At 34.4% G+C, this 22,344-nt stretch overlaps 1 protein-coding gene across 2 annotated transcripts in view; it reads left to right on the forward strand.

Annotated features, from left to right (window-relative positions):
- The window catches only part of IFIH1 (interferon induced with helicase C domain 1), a 51,568-nt gene that overhangs the window by 24,211 nt on the left and 5,013 nt on the right, over positions 1–22,344 (forward strand). For both annotated transcript variants that reach the window (XM_033231293.1, XM_033231294.1), the window contains 10 exons: positions 701–805; positions 5,991–6,211; positions 11,857–12,067; positions 12,892–13,109; positions 14,318–14,434; positions 16,091–16,214; positions 16,750–17,028; positions 17,493–17,752; positions 20,496–20,645; positions 22,051–22,212. In XM_033231293.1, coding sequence (XP_033087184.1) covers positions 701–805; positions 5,991–6,211; positions 11,857–12,067; positions 12,892–13,109; positions 14,318–14,434; positions 16,091–16,214; positions 16,750–17,028; positions 17,493–17,752; positions 20,496–20,645; positions 22,051–22,212 — 1,847 coding nt within the window. The remainder of the gene's footprint in view (positions 1–700; positions 806–5,990; positions 6,212–11,856; positions 12,068–12,891; positions 13,110–14,317; positions 14,435–16,090; positions 16,215–16,749; positions 17,029–17,492; positions 17,753–20,495; positions 20,646–22,050; positions 22,213–22,344) is intronic.

Genomic DNA, 22,344 nt, shown 5'->3' on the forward strand with positions numbered 1-22,344 from the left:
AAGAATTGATCCTGAGTTCTGAAAACAGAACGTCGGGATTCATAAATGAAGGATGTGCACTGCCATCCATCCATATTAACCATAACTGTTTGATAGAGGCTTAGTCTAATTATAGTAAAGAAAAACAGTTATTTCCAACCTCACATGAGCTTCTAGTACAACTGTGATGCCAGACTTTAGTGATATTCTTTTTGAACAAATTCTCTTTGAGATTTTACATTTATGTTTATTGCCAAACTATCATTTTCGTAACTGATCAGTAGATCCAGGTACTTTATTAATTTTTTGTACTTTATTAATTCCCTATCATTTTAAATGAAAAGAGCTCAAAGGTTTCTATGTATTACTTTTTGTTTAGAAGACATATCAAACCTAAATATTGTTTTCTTGGGCAACATTTACATGTAGAAGGACAACAAAAGTTACAAACCCTTAGGAATTTGCTTTAGCTCTCATATTGGATGTGTAGTACTTTAAGTAGGTAATATGTATTTGAATCACTACCCAGCAGCTGCTCATCCATAGTGGATTTTTTTTAATGTAGCCTGCCAGAAGCGCTTACCTTTTATTCATAATTGTCTGGGTGTGCCTTCCCCACTTGAATTGAACTGTATGTACTGTGTGCTGTAGAGGTGTGCAGTTAAAATACGTTTATTCTCAGAAATATTTTAAAAATATTTTAAAATGTTTTCCTTTGCAGAATCAGACACAAGTTTGGCAGAAGGAAGTGTCAGCTGCTTAGATGAAAGTCTTGGACATAACAGCAACATGGGCAGTGATTCAGGCACCATGGGAAGTGATTCAGGTACTGCCTAACTGTTGTGTAAACCTTAAAAAGTGTGAAATAAGACGCCATATAGTGGAAGCATGGGGGCTGTTCATACCCTCCCTAATGTATTTATGCAATTAAAGCAATTCTTTTCTACAGTGAAATAGTTTTGGAACTTTGCCATTCACTTTCTTTAAAAGTGTAACTTACAAAAGTCTTAGAACCGAACTCTGTAATTTTGATCCAGTACATATCTTTTTGATCTGGCATATGCCACATTCCATAGAGTCATGTCATCTATTTTATTTATGAGATCTGTTTCAATTAATTTGACTGCATTTAAATAGACTGTATTCAATTTGGTACATTTATTTACTTCCAAACTCTACTTTTTAAATTAAAGTACATTTTTAATAAAAAATTGATACTATCAATATGAGAAGTATGACTAACTAGAAGTTATAACTAGAAGTTGTATATAAGTAAAAGAAGTCAAATTTGTATAAATATCTTTTGATATTAGGCAGAATATTTCAGTCACTAAATGAAAATTTTACCAGGTTTTTCTCAAATTACTCTCCATATCAGTTGTATATTCTACCAGCAATAAATGATGAGTGCCTCTTCCTAATTCCCCACACCTTCATTCGTACTTTCTGTTATCAGTTTTCCTGATTTGTTAGTCTGATAGATTTCAAATTGTTTCTTTCTTTTCTTTGAGTGTGTATTTCCATGATGACTACTAAGCTAAAATGTTAACATTATTAAATGTAGTGATGGGTTAGTGAGTGTCTATTATATACCTTTCTATATTTGTCTAAGTGTTTGAAGTATTTCACAATTAAAATGAACAAATCACAAACAAAAAGAAAACACTTTGCAAGGGGCCAGCTAAGAAGCATTGGAAAAATGATAAATTAAGAAACAAATTACTTTATTCTTCATTTGTGATTGAGTTGTTTCCCCTAAGAATATATTACATAATTCAGATTATCCTGCATTGTCAGAAGAATTATAGAAATTGATATCCACAAGAGGCCTAAGGCGGCAAAATAGTTTATAGAAAGATGGTCATCAATCCTAAATGTTTTCCAAATTAGATTGTAGCACCTCTTTTTTCATATATCCTTTTATCACAATGACACTCCTGAATCCCTTAGAACAAATTAGTTTGAGGAAACCCAGTTCACCAAATGTCATTCACAACTTTAATCTTCATTTAAAAGGGTGAATTCATTTTCTGTTCAATTCAGTCAGTGTTTATTGAGTTCTTGCCATGTGCTTATTTCTGTGGATTATATTTGTTTTTTCTATCCTTGTCATAAAATTGTTCAATTTAATAATTAACATTTCTATTACATGCTATGCTAGAACTCAAAATAGATACTCTAGCTAATATTTAACATCTTTATAGGTTGTTTAAAGTTTTTGGAGATCATGCTAATTTTCATTCATCTAAGTAAGGGCTTTTCAACAATATCCATTCATTCAATAAATATTTAATGTGTACCTTATATGTGCAGGGCATCTTGCCTATTTAGAGCTGTTAACAAATGTATTTGCTGATTTTTAGTCCTCAATGTGGCATGAAATACATGATAAATCTGAACGCAATCTACTATTGAAAAGCAAATACATTTTCAAAGGCAAATACATTTTTGAAGACAAACACATTTGAAAGAACACCACTTGAAGTTCTAGATGGATCAGTACTTAGGAGCAAAGAATTACTTTGCCTAGTGGGTAGTCAATTTCTGAAATGGTAAAATTATGAAATTCCTTGCCCACAAGTGCCTGGTATAAGCTAAAACAGGAATCAATTCAAAAGGAGGTTTGGATAAATTGGTGAACTGTTAAACACATATTGAGGCACTGAAAAATATTACAGAATCTGCAATTGTGTTTTCATCTTTGAAGTTGACATCAAAAGGGACTTTATTCTATATGTCCTTCCTCACCCTCCAGAGGTCATATATGGGCCATAAGGTGTGACCTAAAGCAATCATATTCTATTCCTTTGTGGAAGTGTTATGCCGTAGTAAACATAATTACCGGTACTTTTAAAGTACAAATTTTCTAATTATATTATGAAAGGCTTTTTTTTTCTGTTTCCCATTTTCAGAAAGATATACTGCCTCTCAAAAAGTGGCAATGTTTTTGGCAATACGCATTGGCCTGATATGTAGAAAGTGTTTCCTTACTATTTCAAGATAATGCCTATTAATATTTGTCCAGCTGGAATGGTGTATTTTTCTGTGGTTACATACTATAGGTAAAGGAATACTTTGTAGATTTCAAACACATGCAGTGACAGACCTTTTCTCTCCAAGAATAACTCAGCTGTCAAAATCAATGTGAGAATGAAATTTGCCACATGGTGTAGTTCCAATCGAATATTATTATTTAAGCCTTATTTGATTTTCTTTTTTGACCATTTATATGGTATAATATAATTTTAAGTCTTTAATCAATACTTGTTGTAGAGGGAGGGCACAGTGTTATTCAAGCTTGTGCATATTTTAAATGCTATTTTCATTTAATTGATTATGCTTTTCAGAGAAAGCCAAAAACAAACAAACAACAAACAAACAAAAACCCAAACATTTATTTTATAAAGGAAATTGGCTCCTGGCTCATTGATACCAGCCCAGTTCTCTCCTTCTGGTGACAGAGAAAACTCTTTTCATTGCTTCTGTGGATAAATTCTTCCATCCCTATGTCAGAGGATGTGGTAAGGCAAGAATCAGGCTGAATATTTAGCACTCACCCAGCTTTTATTCTTTGGATGCTAGTCTCACATTGAATCCAACTCTAATTTTTTTCTGTATCCACACTGTGCTTCTTTTTAAACTTAGGGCCACCTATCAAATCTCCTAGTCTTAAATCAAAAATATGGAAGATTATTGAGCTATCTGTCTAACCAGGTATTTTTGTGTATGTAACAGCGGTAGAGTGCCCCAGACTCTGAAGTCCTTCAAGACAACAACTATATTATTGGGAGTGCGTGGCACATAATAGGTGTCCAGCCAATGTTGACTGAAGAATAAATTTGTGGTACATGCCTACTTAAGTAGCAGTAAAACCCCACGACTTCGGTTCTGAAGTTAAATTGTAAACACAATAATCCTTTTAACATTCTAACTCTTCTTAAATGTATCAGCATAATAAATGTTTAGAATGCATGAGTAATATTAATATTTTACTCATTGGTTCTATATTCTCGGGAAAGAGACTTGGGAAATCACTATATGTTTCTCTTGTTAATATTTCTTATCCAAGGATATAGTCGTAAGCATGAAAAATGGGAGAAATCATTAAAATGTACTCTTTTAATAGTTTACTCTGCAACTTATGAAGGAAGCAGCATTTTATTAGTATTCTTAAAATCTATGCAAAAATGTACCTCAGATGAAATTAAACATAGGATTTATTGATATATTTAACAAACTTCCTAGATCAAATAAAAATTTAGTGGTAGTAAATTTCTGGGTCTTTGTTTAGACACTTTATAATGCATCTTCCTTTGCAAATATACTGGCTCTTTTGGAAAAGTTAGGTGATAAATGATCTTAATAGAGGTGAAATATCAGGGTTTTGATAGTCTATAAAAGCTACAGAGGGGTAACATTGTTCTTAAATAAATCAGAGCCTTATATAAATATAATACAAGATGACTTATGGTAAATAATGTAGAGTTCAAAACAAGCATGGAAACTTATAAAGGTCTATTTTAAATGCTGGTGATTTTAAATGAATTTTTCATAAAAATCATATTGAATGAATCAGCAGATGATCCAATGATAGCTTAAATGTATTGCATCTGCTTTTACTCATCCATACAGAAGGCAAATTTCCTGCCAGGTTAGTAGATGATCCTAAGTGGAATTTGGTGTGAATTTTCCTACCTGTTCAGATAGTACTATCACAACAAGTTAAAACCCACTCAAATAGAATTATCCAGGGACTGAAATGGAGCCATCAGCAAGTTTTTTTGAAGTTAATGGGACTATGTTAGTTTAGTTTTATTGCAATCATTGATAAGAAAAAGAAGTTATTTCATGTGTGATGAAATACTGATAAATACTGTTATTTCATTTTTTTCTTGTGATTATATAAGGCATAAGATGGGCTTTTAAATTGGTGTAATATTTATTTTACTTCATTTCACGTTATAAGCTATGCATTTTTAGATCTTTTTCCCCTGGTAATATAGGTTAATATGGTCACTTCTAAATAAAATATATTCTATCTGAAACAAGATACATTATAATAATTTTATTTTAATATTCATTAAGTTTATGTTAGAACTTACTTTATCAGTATTTTAAATTTAAAATCCATGTTAATTGAAAATATTTTCAATATATTATACTTTGGATTTTAGAAAAAGTAGGAATAGCTGGAGCCATAAACATAAGGAAGTAATAAAGATCACAATTCACAACTAAATGGCAAAATTAGTCATAATTTAGTTTAAACCAACAAAATTATATTTTACCTTTTAAGGGAAACCTACCAATTAAAGGCTAGCATAGGGAGAGATTTTTTCCCTACTCTCTAAATATCACTTATGTACAACGTACTTGCCTCAGATGGAAAAAGGAATTTGAGATAGATAGGGTGTCTGTGTGTGTGTGTGTGTGTTTGTGTGTGTGTGTGCTTTTTGGTATTTGATTGTCAGATAAAGTTTCTACAAATGAAAGAAAGTAGTATCAGCCGTAATACCTTCTTTGCAGTAAAAAATAAGGGGAAATACGGAACTGGGAGGACTAATGATTCCTACTTTCTCAGCTGCTCTTGATTTTGTAGGTGGAAGGGCTAAGTGAAACAAGCAGGGCATGATGGCTCCACAAAGAAATGGGAAGCCTGATGCCTTCACAACCATACCTGCCAGTCCGCACCACAGCCCTTTCTACAGATTTGCCTTGGCTTCACCCACTCTGCAAAAACACTCCCCCATGTTGCTCCTTCCCAGTCCTCTAATCAGTTGACTCCCTTTGCACCCCCACACCCCAAGACTCCTTCTGTGAGAGGGATCCTGGGTTGTATTCTGCAAATGTAGAGAGCAGACATTCATTGGTACAGAAAAGAGAAAATGAATTGGTTTGGACCACACGTGAAAAGGAGTTTAAAGCACAAGAAGCCTACGTTCAGTTTCAGGCTTCCTAAGCTCTGTTATTTTGTTGTCCCTTCTCTTATTTTTCTTTTCGATCTTCTTCAGATGAAGAGAATGTGGCAGCAAGAGCATCCCCGGAGCCAGAACTCCAGCTCAGGCCTTACCAAATGGAAGTTGCCCAACCAGCCTTGGAAGGGAAGAATATCATCATCTGCCTTCCTACAGGGAGTGGAAAAACCAGAGTGGCCGTTTACATTGCCAAGGATCACTTAGACAAGAAGAAAAAAGCATCTGAGCCTGGAAAAGTTATAGTTCTTGTCAATAAGGTATTCAAAGAACATATAACATTAGTTGTTCATTTTCATTGTATTATTCTGAAACTTTTACATGACGGCATTTGTGGCATTGACTCACACATGTTCAGTTTAATTAAGAGTAATGTCAAAATAAGCTCTTTATTTTATTTTTAATCCTTTTTTAGGTATATGTAATATCTAAGTGATGAACCTAAAAATAGAAATTTTCCAATAAAACTAGGACATTATACCAAATAGCTATAACTTATGCAGCCCCAAAACTTGGGAGTTAGTTTTGATTCATCTGCTTCCTTTATTTCCCTTATCTGGTCACAGGTTATATTAACCCAGATATACTTTAAGGTTAACTGGCTAATTTATCATTGCAAATGAACATGAATGACCCCAAAATATCACTGGAATCAAGGATCAAATATTGTTTTTTACTTTCTCTTTAGCTGTTGACCCTTAGTCAAAGATGGCAAGTCCTCTTTATCCAGAATACATATAATGCGGTTTGGAGATAAAATTAAGTGAATGTTTGGTGTCTAAATCAAGTTAAATAGATTTTAAAATGCTCAAGAGGTGTATACACACACACACACACACACACACACACACACACACACATATACGTATATACATATATACATATATATATACACACACATATTACATTAAATGTAACTGAAATTTTCCTTCAATAATTTGTATCTTAGGGTATTTGAAGGCCATCTTTATAAGTAAATATGTCTGCTTCCCTGTAAAACAAAATCTAGTTATTTGAGCTTTATTCAGATAAATGAGTTATTAATTTATAAATATATGAATTGGGGATATGAATATTTACTATTTTATGGAACAAAAATGACTATCCTTTTCCTCCATCAGAAAGTCTTTTTTTATTCTTATCTATTCCTTTATTTAAAAAAGCAGTAGACTGTAAAATATTCTATTTTTTATTTCTATTATGCTAAAAGTTTTAGTTACATCCTGTTTTTCAGCACTTAGAATCCATGATTTGAATGATTTCTATCATGTAGTTCCAAATGCATTTTGTGTGCATCTGCTAGGTCCAAAGAGCTCTCCTTTATACTTGTATACTCACTATTAAAACACTTTTATTTCTTTTGCTAGTAATGGTGACACATTCAAATTTGTTTGCCAATAACCTTGCATATATTCCCTTTGTACAGGATATTATTTTTTATTTTAATGAAATAGGTTTGAATCCTATTTCTACCTACTGGTAGTTTGAATTAGACAAATTAGTGACTTCTCTAACTTTAATTTCTTAATCTGTAAAATGAACGAAATAATAACTACCCTGCTCTGAAATTTCAGTTGGATTATATATGGCCTAGTAATGACTCTTTCTTTCACTCTGAAATACTAGCTTTCTCCTGCTCCTTTCTCTTCACCTTCATAACTCATGAAACTGAGTAACATAATCAGAGAGGCTCTTAAGTGTCAAGTCCAGAGAAAAGAACCAGATTAACTGGATTCAAAGCTACTTAAACTGATAATTTTGAAATCATTTGAGCATCTGCCATTTTCTCAAACTCAGCCTCACCATCTACCCTCCCAAAGGCTCTTCTTCCCCATTTACCTGTCTCTTTGTTAGTAATACCACCTCCTCCAAAGCATGCAGCCCCCACACCTAGGAGTTAGTTTTAATTCAACTACTTCTTTTATTTCCCTTATTTGGTCACGGGGTCATAGGCTACTAGAGTTGAAAAGGGGCTTTGAGATTCAGTTTTCTTCCTTTGCAGAATGGTTCTCTCACTTCTACAGGGTAACTTTCTAATATCAAGGAGGTCCCCCTTCTAACAAGACAGCCATTCTTTGAACAACTGACACTGTTAGAAAGCCCTATTTGTATTCATCCAAATCTGTTTCTCTCAATCCCACAATCACCGGTTAGAGTTCCTTCCTCTGCAACCACACGAAGTCTTAATTTTCCAGCCTAATGACAGCTCTTCACATCGAGAAGGCAGTATCATGTGGCTCCTAAGTTACATTTTTTTTTTTTGTCCCTTGGAATAAATGTCCACAGTTCCTTTAACTATTTTCCACATAACATGGTTTCTAAACCTGTCATCATTCCTAGTGCTCATACTCCTTCAGATATTTTTCTAGGACACTCTTAAATGCGGTGTCCAGAGTTGCACAAAATACTACAGATAAGATCTTACCAGTACAGAGCGTAGAACAGATGAGATGTGACACTCAGCTTATGACCGTGTTTGCCTCTGGCATCCACAGACTTATCTGGACCTTGTCATAAATTCAAAATCTGCAGTTCTTTTTTATTTGAAAATCTCTTAAAGTAGAACATTCTTAATTTTTGTGCAGTCAGTTTTTGAGCCTAAATTCAAATACTTAGGTTTATTTCTTTAACTATTGATCTTTTCAAGTCTCATATTTTTGTATGTGTCTAATGCATCTTTCTTTCTATAATATTCCCTTCTCCTCTCAATGCTATATTCTAGGCAGGAATCTTTCATTGCGTTGGATCTAGGTGATTCTTAGGAATGCACATTTATGGCTATGTTTAAATGTTAATTGATCCTTATTAATTATTCACATTCACTGCATTGTTGTGTGGACACCTGGGGACTTGACTCTAATTCCTTAGCGCTTTTCTATTGTTTCTCTCTTTAGAATTACTAGAAATCCCTCCACTAATTCTTCCATCTATGTCATAATTGTTTACTATACCATCTTTTTGAATTTTAAATTAATTTCAGTTTTAATTCTTTTTGATTGAGTCAGAACACCTCTGGCCCAATAAGTCTATGTAACCTGAATCCTGTGTTTGGCCCAACAACAAGATATTGTTACCCTTGATCTAGAAAAGAGAAATCCTGTTCTTTAAAACCATTTACTTTCATCTCCCTTCCTCCGTCCTTTCCAAAGTTATAGCCTTCGAATGCAGAGAGAAATGAAAACACCACCTGTGTTCCCAGACTTTCCATTTCCTATCTAGGGCTTCAACATCATGAGAGATAAATCCCAGGTTCCTTCAGATGCTGCAATGCAGCCCCATATGATTCAGCAGAAGTGGGTAGCAGTTGGGTTTGATTAGTCTTGGCAGGCACTCTGTCACATCTCAGGAAAAGGCTCCAAGAGGACCACACACCTCCCAATTAGCCATGTCAGACTTGCATCTGGCTTTCTCTGTGTACTTCAGTAGGAAGTCAACACCACCCAGAGCAAGTATCAGGATTTCCAGCACCTGCTATCTCCTGTGACAACTTATTTTTGTTCTGTACATCAGAAGGTGCTGCTTCTTTTGAAGATTTTTGACTCACCTTTTATGGGCAGAATTTTGTGGTGCGATGTCACTCCATAATACAGAGATTCTTAATTAAATCATTCAGCATGAGTGTATTTAAAGACAAATCAGATTCAGATCTTGTCCTCAAGGAATATAGTCTAGAAGAGAGATGAGAGATATATGTTGATAATATGATAATTAATATTTTATTGTACTTTATAAAGCACTCTCAAATATATTATCTTATTAAATCTACACAGCAACCCCATAAGGTAGTCTTTATTATTATCATTTTTTCCTATCAGAAAACTGAAGTTTCAAGACTTTAATTGGCAATTCAGGGATCATCCAGCCAAGAAACAGCAGAAATGAGACATGAACTTTTATCTTCTGAGTCGACTGGTCTTCCTTTGCCACTGCACCCTCCTTCTAGAATAAAAGGATGGGTGAAATATCAGGGAAATTTTAGTACTGACAATATGGCACCCTCTATTTCATTTAATTTTCACAACCCTATAATAGGTTAACATTATCCTCATTTTACTAATCTGGAAAATGAGAGCATTGAGATGATTCAGACCTTGTCCAAGGTATACAAGAAGTAAGTGGCTAAAGTAGCTGTTTTCAGGGCTTTCTTCCTTCTCCGTCATGCTATCTCTTTCCACTAAACTTAATTTCCATTCTTTTCCTCAGAAGTCTTCTGTCTTGCATAAGTGGAATGGAAAGAATACTTCCAGAAAATGATTCAGGAATGGCTTTGTGGAAGAGAGAGAGAAGAGTAGAACCATGACTCTCAAATTTTAAAGGCTTAAAAGTCATTAAAGTGAAGGTTTCAAGCCTCTGTCCCCATAGATGGTCCCTAGATTCAGTAATTCTTGAGTGGGACTTAGGAGTCAGCATTTTCCAAACTTCTCAAGTGTTTTTGTAATAGGTAGATCAGAGAGACTTTACTTTGGAAAAAAAAAAGAAAGAAAGAAACGAACGAAGTGAAAGTTTTTCTTCTTACTCTTTCTACCCTTTCCACCTTGTGGTTAGGTAATGTTCTTTTCCACTCACCAACTTAATTACTGATTTTAAGTCCACTTTGCGTCATTAGAATTTATGGATTTCATTTTAACTCTTCCCCACCCCTTCTTCTAGCCCCCCAGACATCTACTTTTGGAAGCCTCCATCATTTCCACTAAATAACAATGTAAACCAGTTTTCTTCAAAAGGTGTTCCCTTGAGCCAGGGGGATCAACCATTCCTTATGTAACACCTAAGTGGGGCTTACCTCAAGTAAAAAGATGAATACCACAAACCCTACAGACTAGGAGAAAGATAACCACTGATTGCATTTCCAGTAGAAATATGAAGAGTGAAGAATATAATGGGCATTCTTTGAAGCTTGCCCTTGAAACTCTTCCTGCCAACTCTCCGTTTGCCATATTGTACACTGCTGGGCTTCCATTGCATAAATCTTTCTAGGGTATGACCTTCAAGATGGCCTTATATTTTTTCCCCTAATCCAGAAGGTATTTTGAGTGACTAGTAATGTGTAGCATTGAGGTGTCAACCCAGCTACCTTTAGCAGATGTTACAATGTACAGAATCAGCTGAAAAGGACCAGAAGTTTCCACTTCTTTTGCCAGGTCTACTTGTGGGTTTGTTCTTGCTCAGATGAATGAAAGGAATCACAGCTATTTCAGCAGCTCATTTCTTCACTTCACATCTGTTCTCCTAGTCAGTGTCCTAACTCCTCACTTGTGGTTCCCTCATTCTTCCAGTCCTGTGGGCCTGGTGCTTCTGGTCTAATCCAAAACAAACAACAGGAATAAATCACTTCAACAGTACAACTTGTAGGGATCCTGTAAACTGTTATACTACATGTAAAATACTCTGCTTGATGGTTGCAGCCCTTTATAACCTGCCCTGCTCTACAAATTTAAAAATGTATTTCTTATTCAACCTTAGCTTCAGTTTATCTTTTCACTGACTCATGGCTTACTAGATTCAAATTCCTTCAAATTCCCCTTTTTTGAGTGATCAGTTGTTTCTTCTCTTAACTGTCACTTTGTGTGTGTTTCTAGGGGTGCATTATTACATCGTGTTGTAATAATTTGTCTTGCTTTGTTTAGTCTTGGTCTGTATGCTCAGCTAGACAGAGTTCCTCAAAGTTGTCAACCATATCTTAAACATCTTTATGTCCCAGACATAAATGCCTATACCTAACAAGGGTATAATAAATACTTATTGACAGATGAATGAAAGGAATGATGAGAAAGTTGTTATGCCTGATTCACCGATGATGTAAATACCTTTTTTATTGCTGGATGCCAAACAAGCCTCTGATCAACACACCTTTGGCTTTGACTAACTTTCTCTCTTTTAAAAAATCTTCGCGCTTTTTTTTAAGGTACTGTTAGTTGAACAGCTCTTCCGCAAGGAGTTCAAACCATTTTTGAAGAAATGGTATCGTGTTATTGGATTAAGTGGTGATACCCAACTGAAAATATCATTTCCAGAAGTTGTCAAGTCGTGTGATATTATTATTAGTACAGCTCAAATCCTTGAAAATTCCCTCTTAAACTTGGAAAATGGAGAAGATGCTGGTGTTCAATTGTCAGGTCAGTTTAAGTGTTTATTTTTTAAAAAAATTAATAGTAATATTAATGATAACAAGTCTATATTTGTTAATTTTTTAAATGTTTATAAAAATTAACTTTGGTTTAAATTGTCTTTTATTGCTTATGGTTTTATTAAAATCCTTCTACTTCCTGGAGGAAACAAAAAAAGTAAGTTTTTAATTAGACCACTTTATTCTGCATAAGAATACCATTATTAAGGCAAGCACTCGCTGGATTTTCCATTTATTCTGACAAGTTCCTTTATTTGCTAGTGAATGTTGTTAGATCTGCTTCCCGGAAACATAGAATAAAAATACAAACCTTGTGTTTTGTGGGGTATAGGATGAGAACGTAGGATAAAGAATGGGAAAAAAGTAAAAATAATTTATAGTAACTAAATGCAATGTTAAAACAAGGCAAAATTTTCCCTCTTTAAATAGTGTGGTTTTTACTTGATGTAATAAAAATAAAATTCACCAACCTAAAATTAAATATTTTATTAAAGAACAAAAGTATAATCCTGAGATTTGTTTTATAATAAGCCAGGATGTGAATTCCACATCTAATGCTCCACAAACTTTCTGAATCTTATCTATTAAAGAAGGAGAATATCTAACAGGGAGTTTCATGATTAGTATATATGAACTTCTATGTGTACAGGTGCTAGTGTAGTTGGATCTCCCTCCTGAAAACTGCAAGTGGATTGCTCTTGTGTCCTACCCAAGAGAAGGCATCCCCAAGGCAGCTCAATTACTGGTCTAAAGTTATTTTCTCACTGTAGTGTGCTGGTATGGAGAAATGAACTCTTTGAATTTTCTTTGAAGACTTTTCCCTCATTATCATTGATGAATGTCATCACACCAACAAAGAAGCAGTGTATAATAACATCATGAGGCGTTATTTGATGCAGAAGTTGAAAAACAATAGACTCAAGAAAGAAAACAAACCAGTGATTCCTCTTCCTCAGATACTGGGTCTAACAGCTTCACCTGGTGTTGGAGGGGCCACAAAGCAAGCTAAAGCCGAAGAACACATTTTAAAAGTAAGTCATAATTTTATGTATAACCAATGAAAGCAAAGCTAAAACAAATGCCAGGACTTCTTGGTCTTGTTCAATAAGGTTGAGTTCAAGTGTTGTGATCATCAGTTAAGTGAAATCTGTTTGCTTTAGTACAATACATATACTCAGTCTTCTATAAAATACGAATATGCCTTAATAAATATCAATAACACAAAACAATATCATAAAAATGATGGAGAGTGATATAATTAATGCGAAGTTGAGACAAATAGAATGCCTTCTTTGAACATCTACTCTTATAGTTAAACTTAATGATCTACTTGATATGGAAATACGCATAAACTGTGAAAGTTTCTCATTGTCACACATGATAAAGTCTTACTCCAAGAGTTTCAAAACTACGTTTTCTGTGTTTCATATGTGATTGTAGGAACCGAGGTAATTCAAATCAAAGGGAAATAGGGATATGAAGATCTTTAAAGATGAGCTTGTCAGCGGCCCCAAAATGGTAACACCAAGTACAGTACTACTGTTAAACTTGAGTGTTAAATAAATCATAGTAGCCCAAGAAGTATTTTGGTACCAAGGCAATTGCATTTGAATTTTAAGTCCCTTACTTCAAGTTGAATTCAACACAAATTATGCAGAGTAGACACAACATTCAGAGATGCAATTATAGACTCCAAAATATAATTTATTACTGGGATTAAGGACTAATTCCAGTCTAATAATCCAGGAACAAGGCTAAGGATGCTCCCAGCTTTGCATTGCCTGCTTTATGTGTAGAAGAAGGTGGTAGTATGATCCTTGGATGTCAAGATGATTTTTGACATACCTCATGTAACTTGGTTATCTCAAAATCATTCTCTGTCAATGATGGTAAATTGTTATACTCTTTCCATGTCAGTTTTCCACCTGGAAAATGGAATTTAAGGAATGAATATCAATACACCTTTTTCTCTGGAATTATCCACCAAGTTGATTTAGAAGCTCCTTTTTCCTATATTAGGACAAATGTTACTGATTGTTGGTTAGTGAGATCCATAATAAAACAATGTTAAAATGCTATATTTAGCAAGCAATGCTACATATTACTTGCATGAAATTTTATACTACATATTTATACTACAATTTAATGCTACATATTTTTATATGAAAAATAATTCTACACTGAATAAAGTGAATGGGAAAAATAATTGCATAAATATTTAAAAATGTCTCTTTTCCAGCTATGTGCCAATCTTGATGCATTTACTATTAAAACTGTTAAAGAAAACCTTGATCAACTGAAAAACCAAATACAGGAGCCATGCAAGAAGTTTGCAATTGCAGATGACACCAGAGAAGTATGTGCTCAATGTTTTATATCTATTTGATTGGCAGTACCACATTCAGTTGAAAGATGACAAAGGCTATATTATACTGACCATCTGAACAATATTATTTAAAAATTTTAGCAAACAAGTTTCAGGTTTTTTTTTTTAATTGATGTTAGGCAGTGAAGCACTACAGTGAATTCTCCCCTCTAGTCCTCTTTTAGTTTGCTGATTTACATGAGGAATAGCTCATTCATTGTTTGCTACATATGAATTATGAGGGACAGTGGGGGGCGATGAGCAGGGGGATGTATAACTAAGCTGGAGGGGTTATGACAGTTCGTTTTAGCCTTTTTAATTTTCTTGGTGAATTCCAGGATTGATTTTCTGATATGCCACAGAGCCATTTTTTTGCTATCAAATTACATTTGGCAATGATAATGGGAATCCTACCTAATTTGCATACTTGCATATTTACTTTCTTAGGAAAACAGTGCAATGGTAAAGAAGTGAAATATTTACTTTAATGATACCTTTCTGATGAATTTTTCAGGAATTATAAAAATAAACTGAGAGTCAATTTGAACATTATGGCCAGTAAATTATGTCAATACTTTATTTTGTAAAATTTAGACAGCGTTACAAATTCTGGCCATATGTACTTGATAATACCATTGAAAATAAGAATGTTGGGATCAAATGATATGATATATGAATAGTAGATAAAACAAGATTGAAATATAGTAGGCACTAAACCAATGTTAGTAACTAGCCTCCGTATATCTCTTTTTTTAATTCTGAAAAAGACTGCTATCTATTCCAGCTGTACTATTACAGTTGAATATATTTTATTCACTTTCCCTTTTTTGTTACTTATTTGGTTTTACCTGATAATTTTAAATGCGTATTTCTACTCATTAAGATTTTCAAAACTACATTTCTCAGGTACATTTTTAAAATAATTTGCCATTTTTTAAACTTACTTTAATTTTTTATATACTTTGAAGCATAACATACATACAGAAAAGTACAAATGCATATGTGTACTGATTGCTGAATTTTCATAAACTGAATACACATATGTAAACAAAATCCAAATCAAGAGACGGCACATTGCCAGTACCCCAAAAGCTCCTGGTTCCCCCTTCCAGTCACCATGCCCCAGGAGTCACCACTATCTTGACTTCTCAAACAAAAATGAGTTTTCACTGATTCTGAACGTTATATAAATGGAATCATATAGCATGCACTCCTTTATCTCTGGCTTTTATTCAGACTGTACTTCAACTTTTTATTTTGGTCGAAATAATACTGAAACCCAGTTTTACAAAGGGGGAATGTTTCTTAAATTACATTGTAAGCTTTCTAAGTAATTGTGGCATTAATGCAATATGTGTTTTCTAAGTTACCTTTAACATACAAGGTTTATATCATTCATTTACTTTTTAAGTTGGAGATTACAGCAGAGGTAACAAGGTGTTGGTGTGGGTGTGGCTTGATGGCAGACTTAAAAGAGAAGCTGACAAAAATAAATGTACAGACAAGTGATGGGACACTAACCTGTTACTTTGTCTAAACAAAGATTCCAAATCAGATTTATTATAACCTAGACATTATTTTAACAAAAGTAATGTTATTCTTTTAACAATAAGAATATATAAGAATAAGTGTGTACTTTATTTTTAGGATCCATTTAAAGAGAAACTTCTAGAAATAATGACAAGGATTCAGACTTATTGTCAAATGAGTCCAATGTCAGATTTTGGAACTCAACCCTATGAACAATGGGCCATTCAAATGGAAAAAAAAGGTAATTTAGGTTTGGACCTAACACGTAGTTTATCCCATGTTTATGCCAAGATTTCAGATGACTATATCACAGATTCCCCCAAGAAATTAAAAGCAAAAGTAGTTCCAAATAGAATTTCTGTGTTCTGTGTAGGACAAGTATAATAAACATGTTCTAATTCCTTTTCTAAGAAAAGAGATTCCAATACTATCCAATTTTCTCTTTGTCTCCAGAGTCTTATATTTATCATATATTTAAGGTATTGAGATAAATATTAATAGCTGTGTCTCCAAAGGCAAACTCAACTAATATATTTTCATGCCATTCCTCTGTGCATCAGCTACATGTTTTTGCTCAGGCAGAACTCAAGCAGCAAGTCTAGGAGTTGGAAAACTTGCCCTGTTTCAGAGCTCAGGACACATTTTGAGCCTTAACTTGCCCATTTTAAAACGAAGCCAGTTTTGGAGTTAGTAACATAAATATATTCAAGTCCATGGCACAATTTTAGGGGGTTTATATGCTTATTATTTCACTTACATAATATATTTTTTCACAGCTGCAAAAGAAGGAAATCGCAAAGACCGTGTTTGTGCAGAACATTTGAGGAAGTACAATGAGGCCCTACAGATTAATGACACAATTCGAATGATAGATGCATATAATCATCTTGAAACTTTCTATAATGAAGAGAAAGATAAGAAGTTTGCAGTCATAGAAGATGATAGTGATGAGGGTGGTGATGATGAGTATTGTGATGGTGATGAAGATGAGGATGATTTCAGGAAACCTTTGAAACTGGATGAAACAGATAGATTTCTCATGACTTTATTTTTTGGTAAGATTCAAAGTAGCATATACTGGTCTCATTCATTTACCTTTTCAACATGAAGTTACTGCTTCTCATAAGCTCTCCAAAAAGAGAAATATGTTTTGAAAGATGAAATCCCACTCAGATTGGAACTATTTCTAATTATATGACCAGATTAACTACCCTATGATCACAGTCAGTCATTTGGTCATTCAGTTTTATTGCCAAAACAATTGTAATGAATTTATTTATTAAACCATCCTAATTATTAGATATAGTGCAAGATTGTAGATGAGCCACAATTCATGAAACCTTCTAGTGTAATTTGTTGTATGCTTTACTAAACTTTTCTTTCAAGTAGTTTTAAAATTAATTAATTTTTAATCAACAAAACTGGATTTTTTTGGTGCACAAAATGTTTGAGATATCTATACATTGTGGAATGGCTAAATAAAGCTTGTTAACATATCAACTGTAATTATTTCTTAAAGAAAACAATAAAATGTTGAAAAAACTGGCTGAAAACCCAGAATATGAAAATGAAAAGCTGACCAAATTAAGAAATACCATAATGGAGCAATATACTAGGACTGAGGAATCAGCACGAGGAATAATCTTCACAAAAACACGACAGAGTGCACATGCACTTTCCCAATGGATTACCGAAAATGAAAAATTTGCTGAAGTAGGAGTCAAAGCCCATCATCTGATAGGAGCTGGACACAGCAGTGAGTTCAAACCCATGACACAGGTATAAATATCCTTTTGGACTTCTTTTCCTTTCTTTCTCTTCTTTTCTTCTTCTCTTCTCTTATCCTCTTCTCTTCTCCTCTTCTTCTTTTCTTTCAGACGAGGTCTCCCTCTGTCACTCAGGCTGAGGAGCAGTGGCATGATCAAGACTCACTGCACCCTTGACCTCCTAGGCTTAAGCAATCCTCCAGCCCCAGCCTCCCAAACAGCTGGGACTCTAGGTGTGCACCACCACACCCAACTAATTTTTTTATCTTTTTTGTAGAAAAAGGGTCCCACTATCTTGCCCTGGCTTGTCTTAAACTCCTGGGCTCAAGCCATCCTTCTGCCTCTGCATTCCAAAGTATTGGGATTATAGGCATGAGGCACTGTGCTCAGCCTGAACTTCTTTTCTTATGCTGTTATTACTCTTCTCAAATTGTTTTTAGTCTTTTTCTACCAATCCTCTCACTATCCACAAATACATTTACAGGATAAAACATGTGTTCTTGAAATAAAATCTAAGTCTAATAGCAACCAAATCTGTGGTTTTTGAAAGGTTACATGTTATTTTAGGAGTCATTTTTCCCACATAATAATTGCAAGAACTTTCTAAGTTTCCCTTGCAAAAATGAGTGACAGGTAAACTTAATAACAAAGTTCAGAAATGATTGCCATGTTGTATCAAGTGGAAAATTCAAACTCCCACAAAAATGTGTGCATTATAACTAGAACTATGCAAAATACGTTTACATAGAATGAGACCTATAGGGAAACTTGGAAAAATTAAAGAATTTGATACATTAGAGATTTGGGATTCTGATAAGTAGGTTTTCTGTTCCTTTTTAAGGTGTTTTGTTTTATTTTGTTTACATGCTGCTTACTGTGAGCATAGTAAAAAACACTTGGGTAAGAAAAAAAGGCACTTGTAGACATAACAAGCATGCATAAAGCAATGATGTCTTGTTAGAGTAAAATATTCTTCTGAGGGATAAGGTCATATTGACCTGAGTCTTTCTGGACAAATGAATACTTCCTTTCTATTATAGTTATCACTATTCAAGCCAATGGAGCAAATTAATTCTGTTTCAGTGTTTGCTGGGAAAAAATTCTTGAAATGGTTACTATAACTCTTTATATACCCTCTACGTGTACTCCTGTAGGCACTGCCAATAAAATTAATGCCAGAGAAAGTACTATTTTCCTTAGGTAACAAGTTTGCTTCCTTCTTTTTGATGAGACGTAGTTTGCTTAGTATGTTTTTCTTTTTGTCTTAGCTTCCAGAAAGCTAGCAGGCAAAATTCAAGTTCAGTCTCACAGCGTCTGTGTTGATTCTTATGAGTTCTGTTTTTAAATTTATTTTATATTAGCTTTAGCCTTATGACTTTCATTGTAAGACAGCTAAGCTTCTCTTTAAAAAGACGTAGAGTGCAAATGAAAAGCCTATGTTCAAGCTACTTTCTGCTCCTTACTCATTTCAAACCTAGGGGCTATGTGCCAAAATTCAGAACATATTCCCTTCCTTCCCCACTCCTTGCATCCTCACCTTGTAAACTGGGGTGGACAAACTCCTTAGCAATGGTGTTAGGCATCTACGTGATGTGACCTGAAGATCTGACACTGTCTGGAATTTTTGTTATTAAAGTTACTCCTTCAAATTAAGACACAGGCATCTTCTACTAAAACCTAAGGACATGTAAGTTTTTATCGGGAGATGTGAGGGCAGGAGGGAGAAATTTTCGGAGAAGACTCAAAAGAGGCCTTTCTACAGGGTCCTCCAACAGTTAGGAGTCAAATAAGGACTCACGCTCCTCTGAGAAGAAAGGGAAGGGGATGGAAGAACATAGTTTTGGTCTGGCAGCTTTATTTTTGTTTAATGTATGGGGGCAAAACACAGTGTGGATGTGCATCAAATGCCAACTGGACCAAAAGCTTTGATGAGAGTGGTTATGAAAATAAAACCACATCGTCCATATCAAGCTAGGTTTGTGCTCACTCATTTCTCCCATGTAAGGATAAGAGGGCATATTTTAATTTATTTATATTGACTTTCAAAATTCAGACTTTTTTCATTTGAAAATAGTTTTAATTACAGTTGTATAACCTCTTCTTTTATTTTTATTTATATTATCCGTTTGAATCAAGAATATCTTTACCTCATTCAAAATTAATAAGGCACAAGGCATACCACTGACCTCTGGTCTTCCAGCTCCCCTCCCTAGATGCAGCCAATGTTTTCAGTTTCTCTTGTGTCCTTTTAGGAATATTCCATAGCTTCTCACTCAAATGGTTCTTAAAGTGAGCAAATGCATATACAGTGTGCATTTTGTCTGTAACTGAAAACAATATATCAAAGAATCTCTGCATCTTATCCTCTAAATATTAAAGATTCTGAAGTTAATGTAGTGGGGGAAAAGCCCATTTTATTTTCTGATTGTCATATTATCTTCTCAACCGACAGCTCCTCCTTTCTTCCTCTGGAGTCACCCATCAGTTTATTTCCTTGGCATAAAATATGGTCTTCCCACCTCCAGACTGGATGATGGAAATATTTTTGTTATTGTGTGGTAATCCCAGATTGGAAATCAAATGTTGTCTCACCATTATGTCTTTGTTCAATGCCAAAAACAGATGGCAACAAATCCATGTATGATCTAATCCTTTGATTTACACTGACCAGTTGCAATTTATTATTTCTTCCTCTAATTAGAAGATTTTAATGTGTTTAGCATCACAAAATTTAATTTATTAAAATGTTTCTACAGAATGAACAAAAAGAAGTCATTAGTAAATTTCGCACTGGAAAAATAAATCTGCTTATCGCTACCACAGTGGCAGAAGAAGGTCTGGATATTAAAGAATGTAACATTGTTATCCGTTATGGTCTTGTCACCAATGAAATAGCCATGGTCCAGGTACATTCAAATATCTTTACTTATTATGTTAATTTTTATTTGTGTGTTCCTATTTTAATTGCTTTCTTTTAGTTAAACAGCACAAAACATCTTTTTAGTTTTTAAAACAAAGCCCTTTTCCTGTTAAAAGAGCATTTTAAAAATGCTGTGCACTATTGCCTTTCATATTGCTGTAAATTCATATGATAACCAGATACCTGTTGTATGTTTAAACAACAACTCCTCTTTGGCTACTTCTGTACCCTAAGGCTTTCCAGGACCATGACACCAGCCCCATTTGTAAGAGTCAAAAGCAGCCTCCTCATTCCTAGGATGTCTGTGAGCCCCCGACTGGACAAGGAATCTAAAGTACGCTGTCCCACAATTGTCTGATGAAGTAACATGCTCAAACCTGAGGAAGCCTTGCTGTTTCTGCATTTTACTCCCTTATCCTTTCTAATTTCCTGTATGTTTAGAAGTTTTCATGATAAAATGTTGGTTGGGGGCAGACTTATAAATGCAAAAATAAATAAAAGAGTGAGATGTTCTGTTTTCATTCAGATTTCACGTTATCTCTTACCCACCTGTGTTAATGGAATTATTGTAACCTTCTGTTGAGTAGGCATAGGTTTATGCTGATTAATATACTATTCTTCCTATAAAATTAACTGAAGCGTTTTTAAAATAATTTAAATTGCATCCTTGAATAAAAGGCAAGTCATAGAAGACTAAGATAACCAGACTGCCATCAAATTAGCAAATAATTTTATTTCAGGGATTTATTTGTAAGTCAGTGATAAACTTAGTAATAAAACTTAGAATACATTTTTCCTTGAGGATAATTTTATAGTTGATAGGCTCCTGGGCCAGGCCACAGAAGTTTCTATTAGTCAAAATATACCTGAATATCACTTTCTTAAAGAGGCTTGTAGAAAGTTATCAACATGTTAAACATATTCCCATGGGAAAATGTGCTAAGAATGTAATGTAGGATGCCAGAAACTGACCTGCCTTCTCACCAGCCCCGGTGTCAAGGTCAGAGATGACACTTCTCTCCATTCATTCCTCCCAGCTTCCTACCAAGAAAGATGACTCCTCAGTCCATGTCATTGATCATGGTTCTCATAGTTGGAGAGAGAATTTCTGAGAGCAAAAAGGCTGGACAGGATGATATTATGTCATTGAGGCCTAATCATCATCACTCTAGAACACTGTTTCTGTATTAAAGCCTATTTTAAGTTTCAAAGAGCTGACTTACAAGGAATGGATTAATAACTAACTTTGCCCATTTAAAGGCTGGCATGCTGAACAACCCAATATCATTTCATTCTGAGCAATGAATATCATTCCCAGAAAAAAACAGGAGGATTTGTATCACAGTATGCTGTGATACAAATTCATTTACTTGATTTATTTGTGTTTTCAGGCCCGTGGTCGAGCCAGAGCTGATGAGAGCACCTACGTCCTGGTTGCTCACAGCGGTTCAGGAGTTATCGAACGTGAGACAGTTAATGATTTCCGAGAGAAGATGATGTATAAAGCTATACACTGTGTTCAAAATATGAAACCAGAGGAGTATTCTCATAAGGTATTGTTGGCTACCTCTGAATTTGACTTTCATTTAAAAATGGTGGCATGTGGTTGCCATTGATATCTCTGTGACTCATTCTCCAGACAAAAATTGTGCTGAATTATAAGTTTCTGTTTAGTGAACTGTGCT

This window comes from Trachypithecus francoisi, unplaced genomic scaffold, assembly GCF_009764315.1.
Source record: "Trachypithecus francoisi isolate TF-2019V2 unplaced genomic scaffold, Tfra_2.0 Lachesis_group13, whole genome shotgun sequence".
NCBI lineage: Eukaryota > Metazoa > Chordata > Mammalia > Primates > Cercopithecidae > Trachypithecus > Trachypithecus francoisi.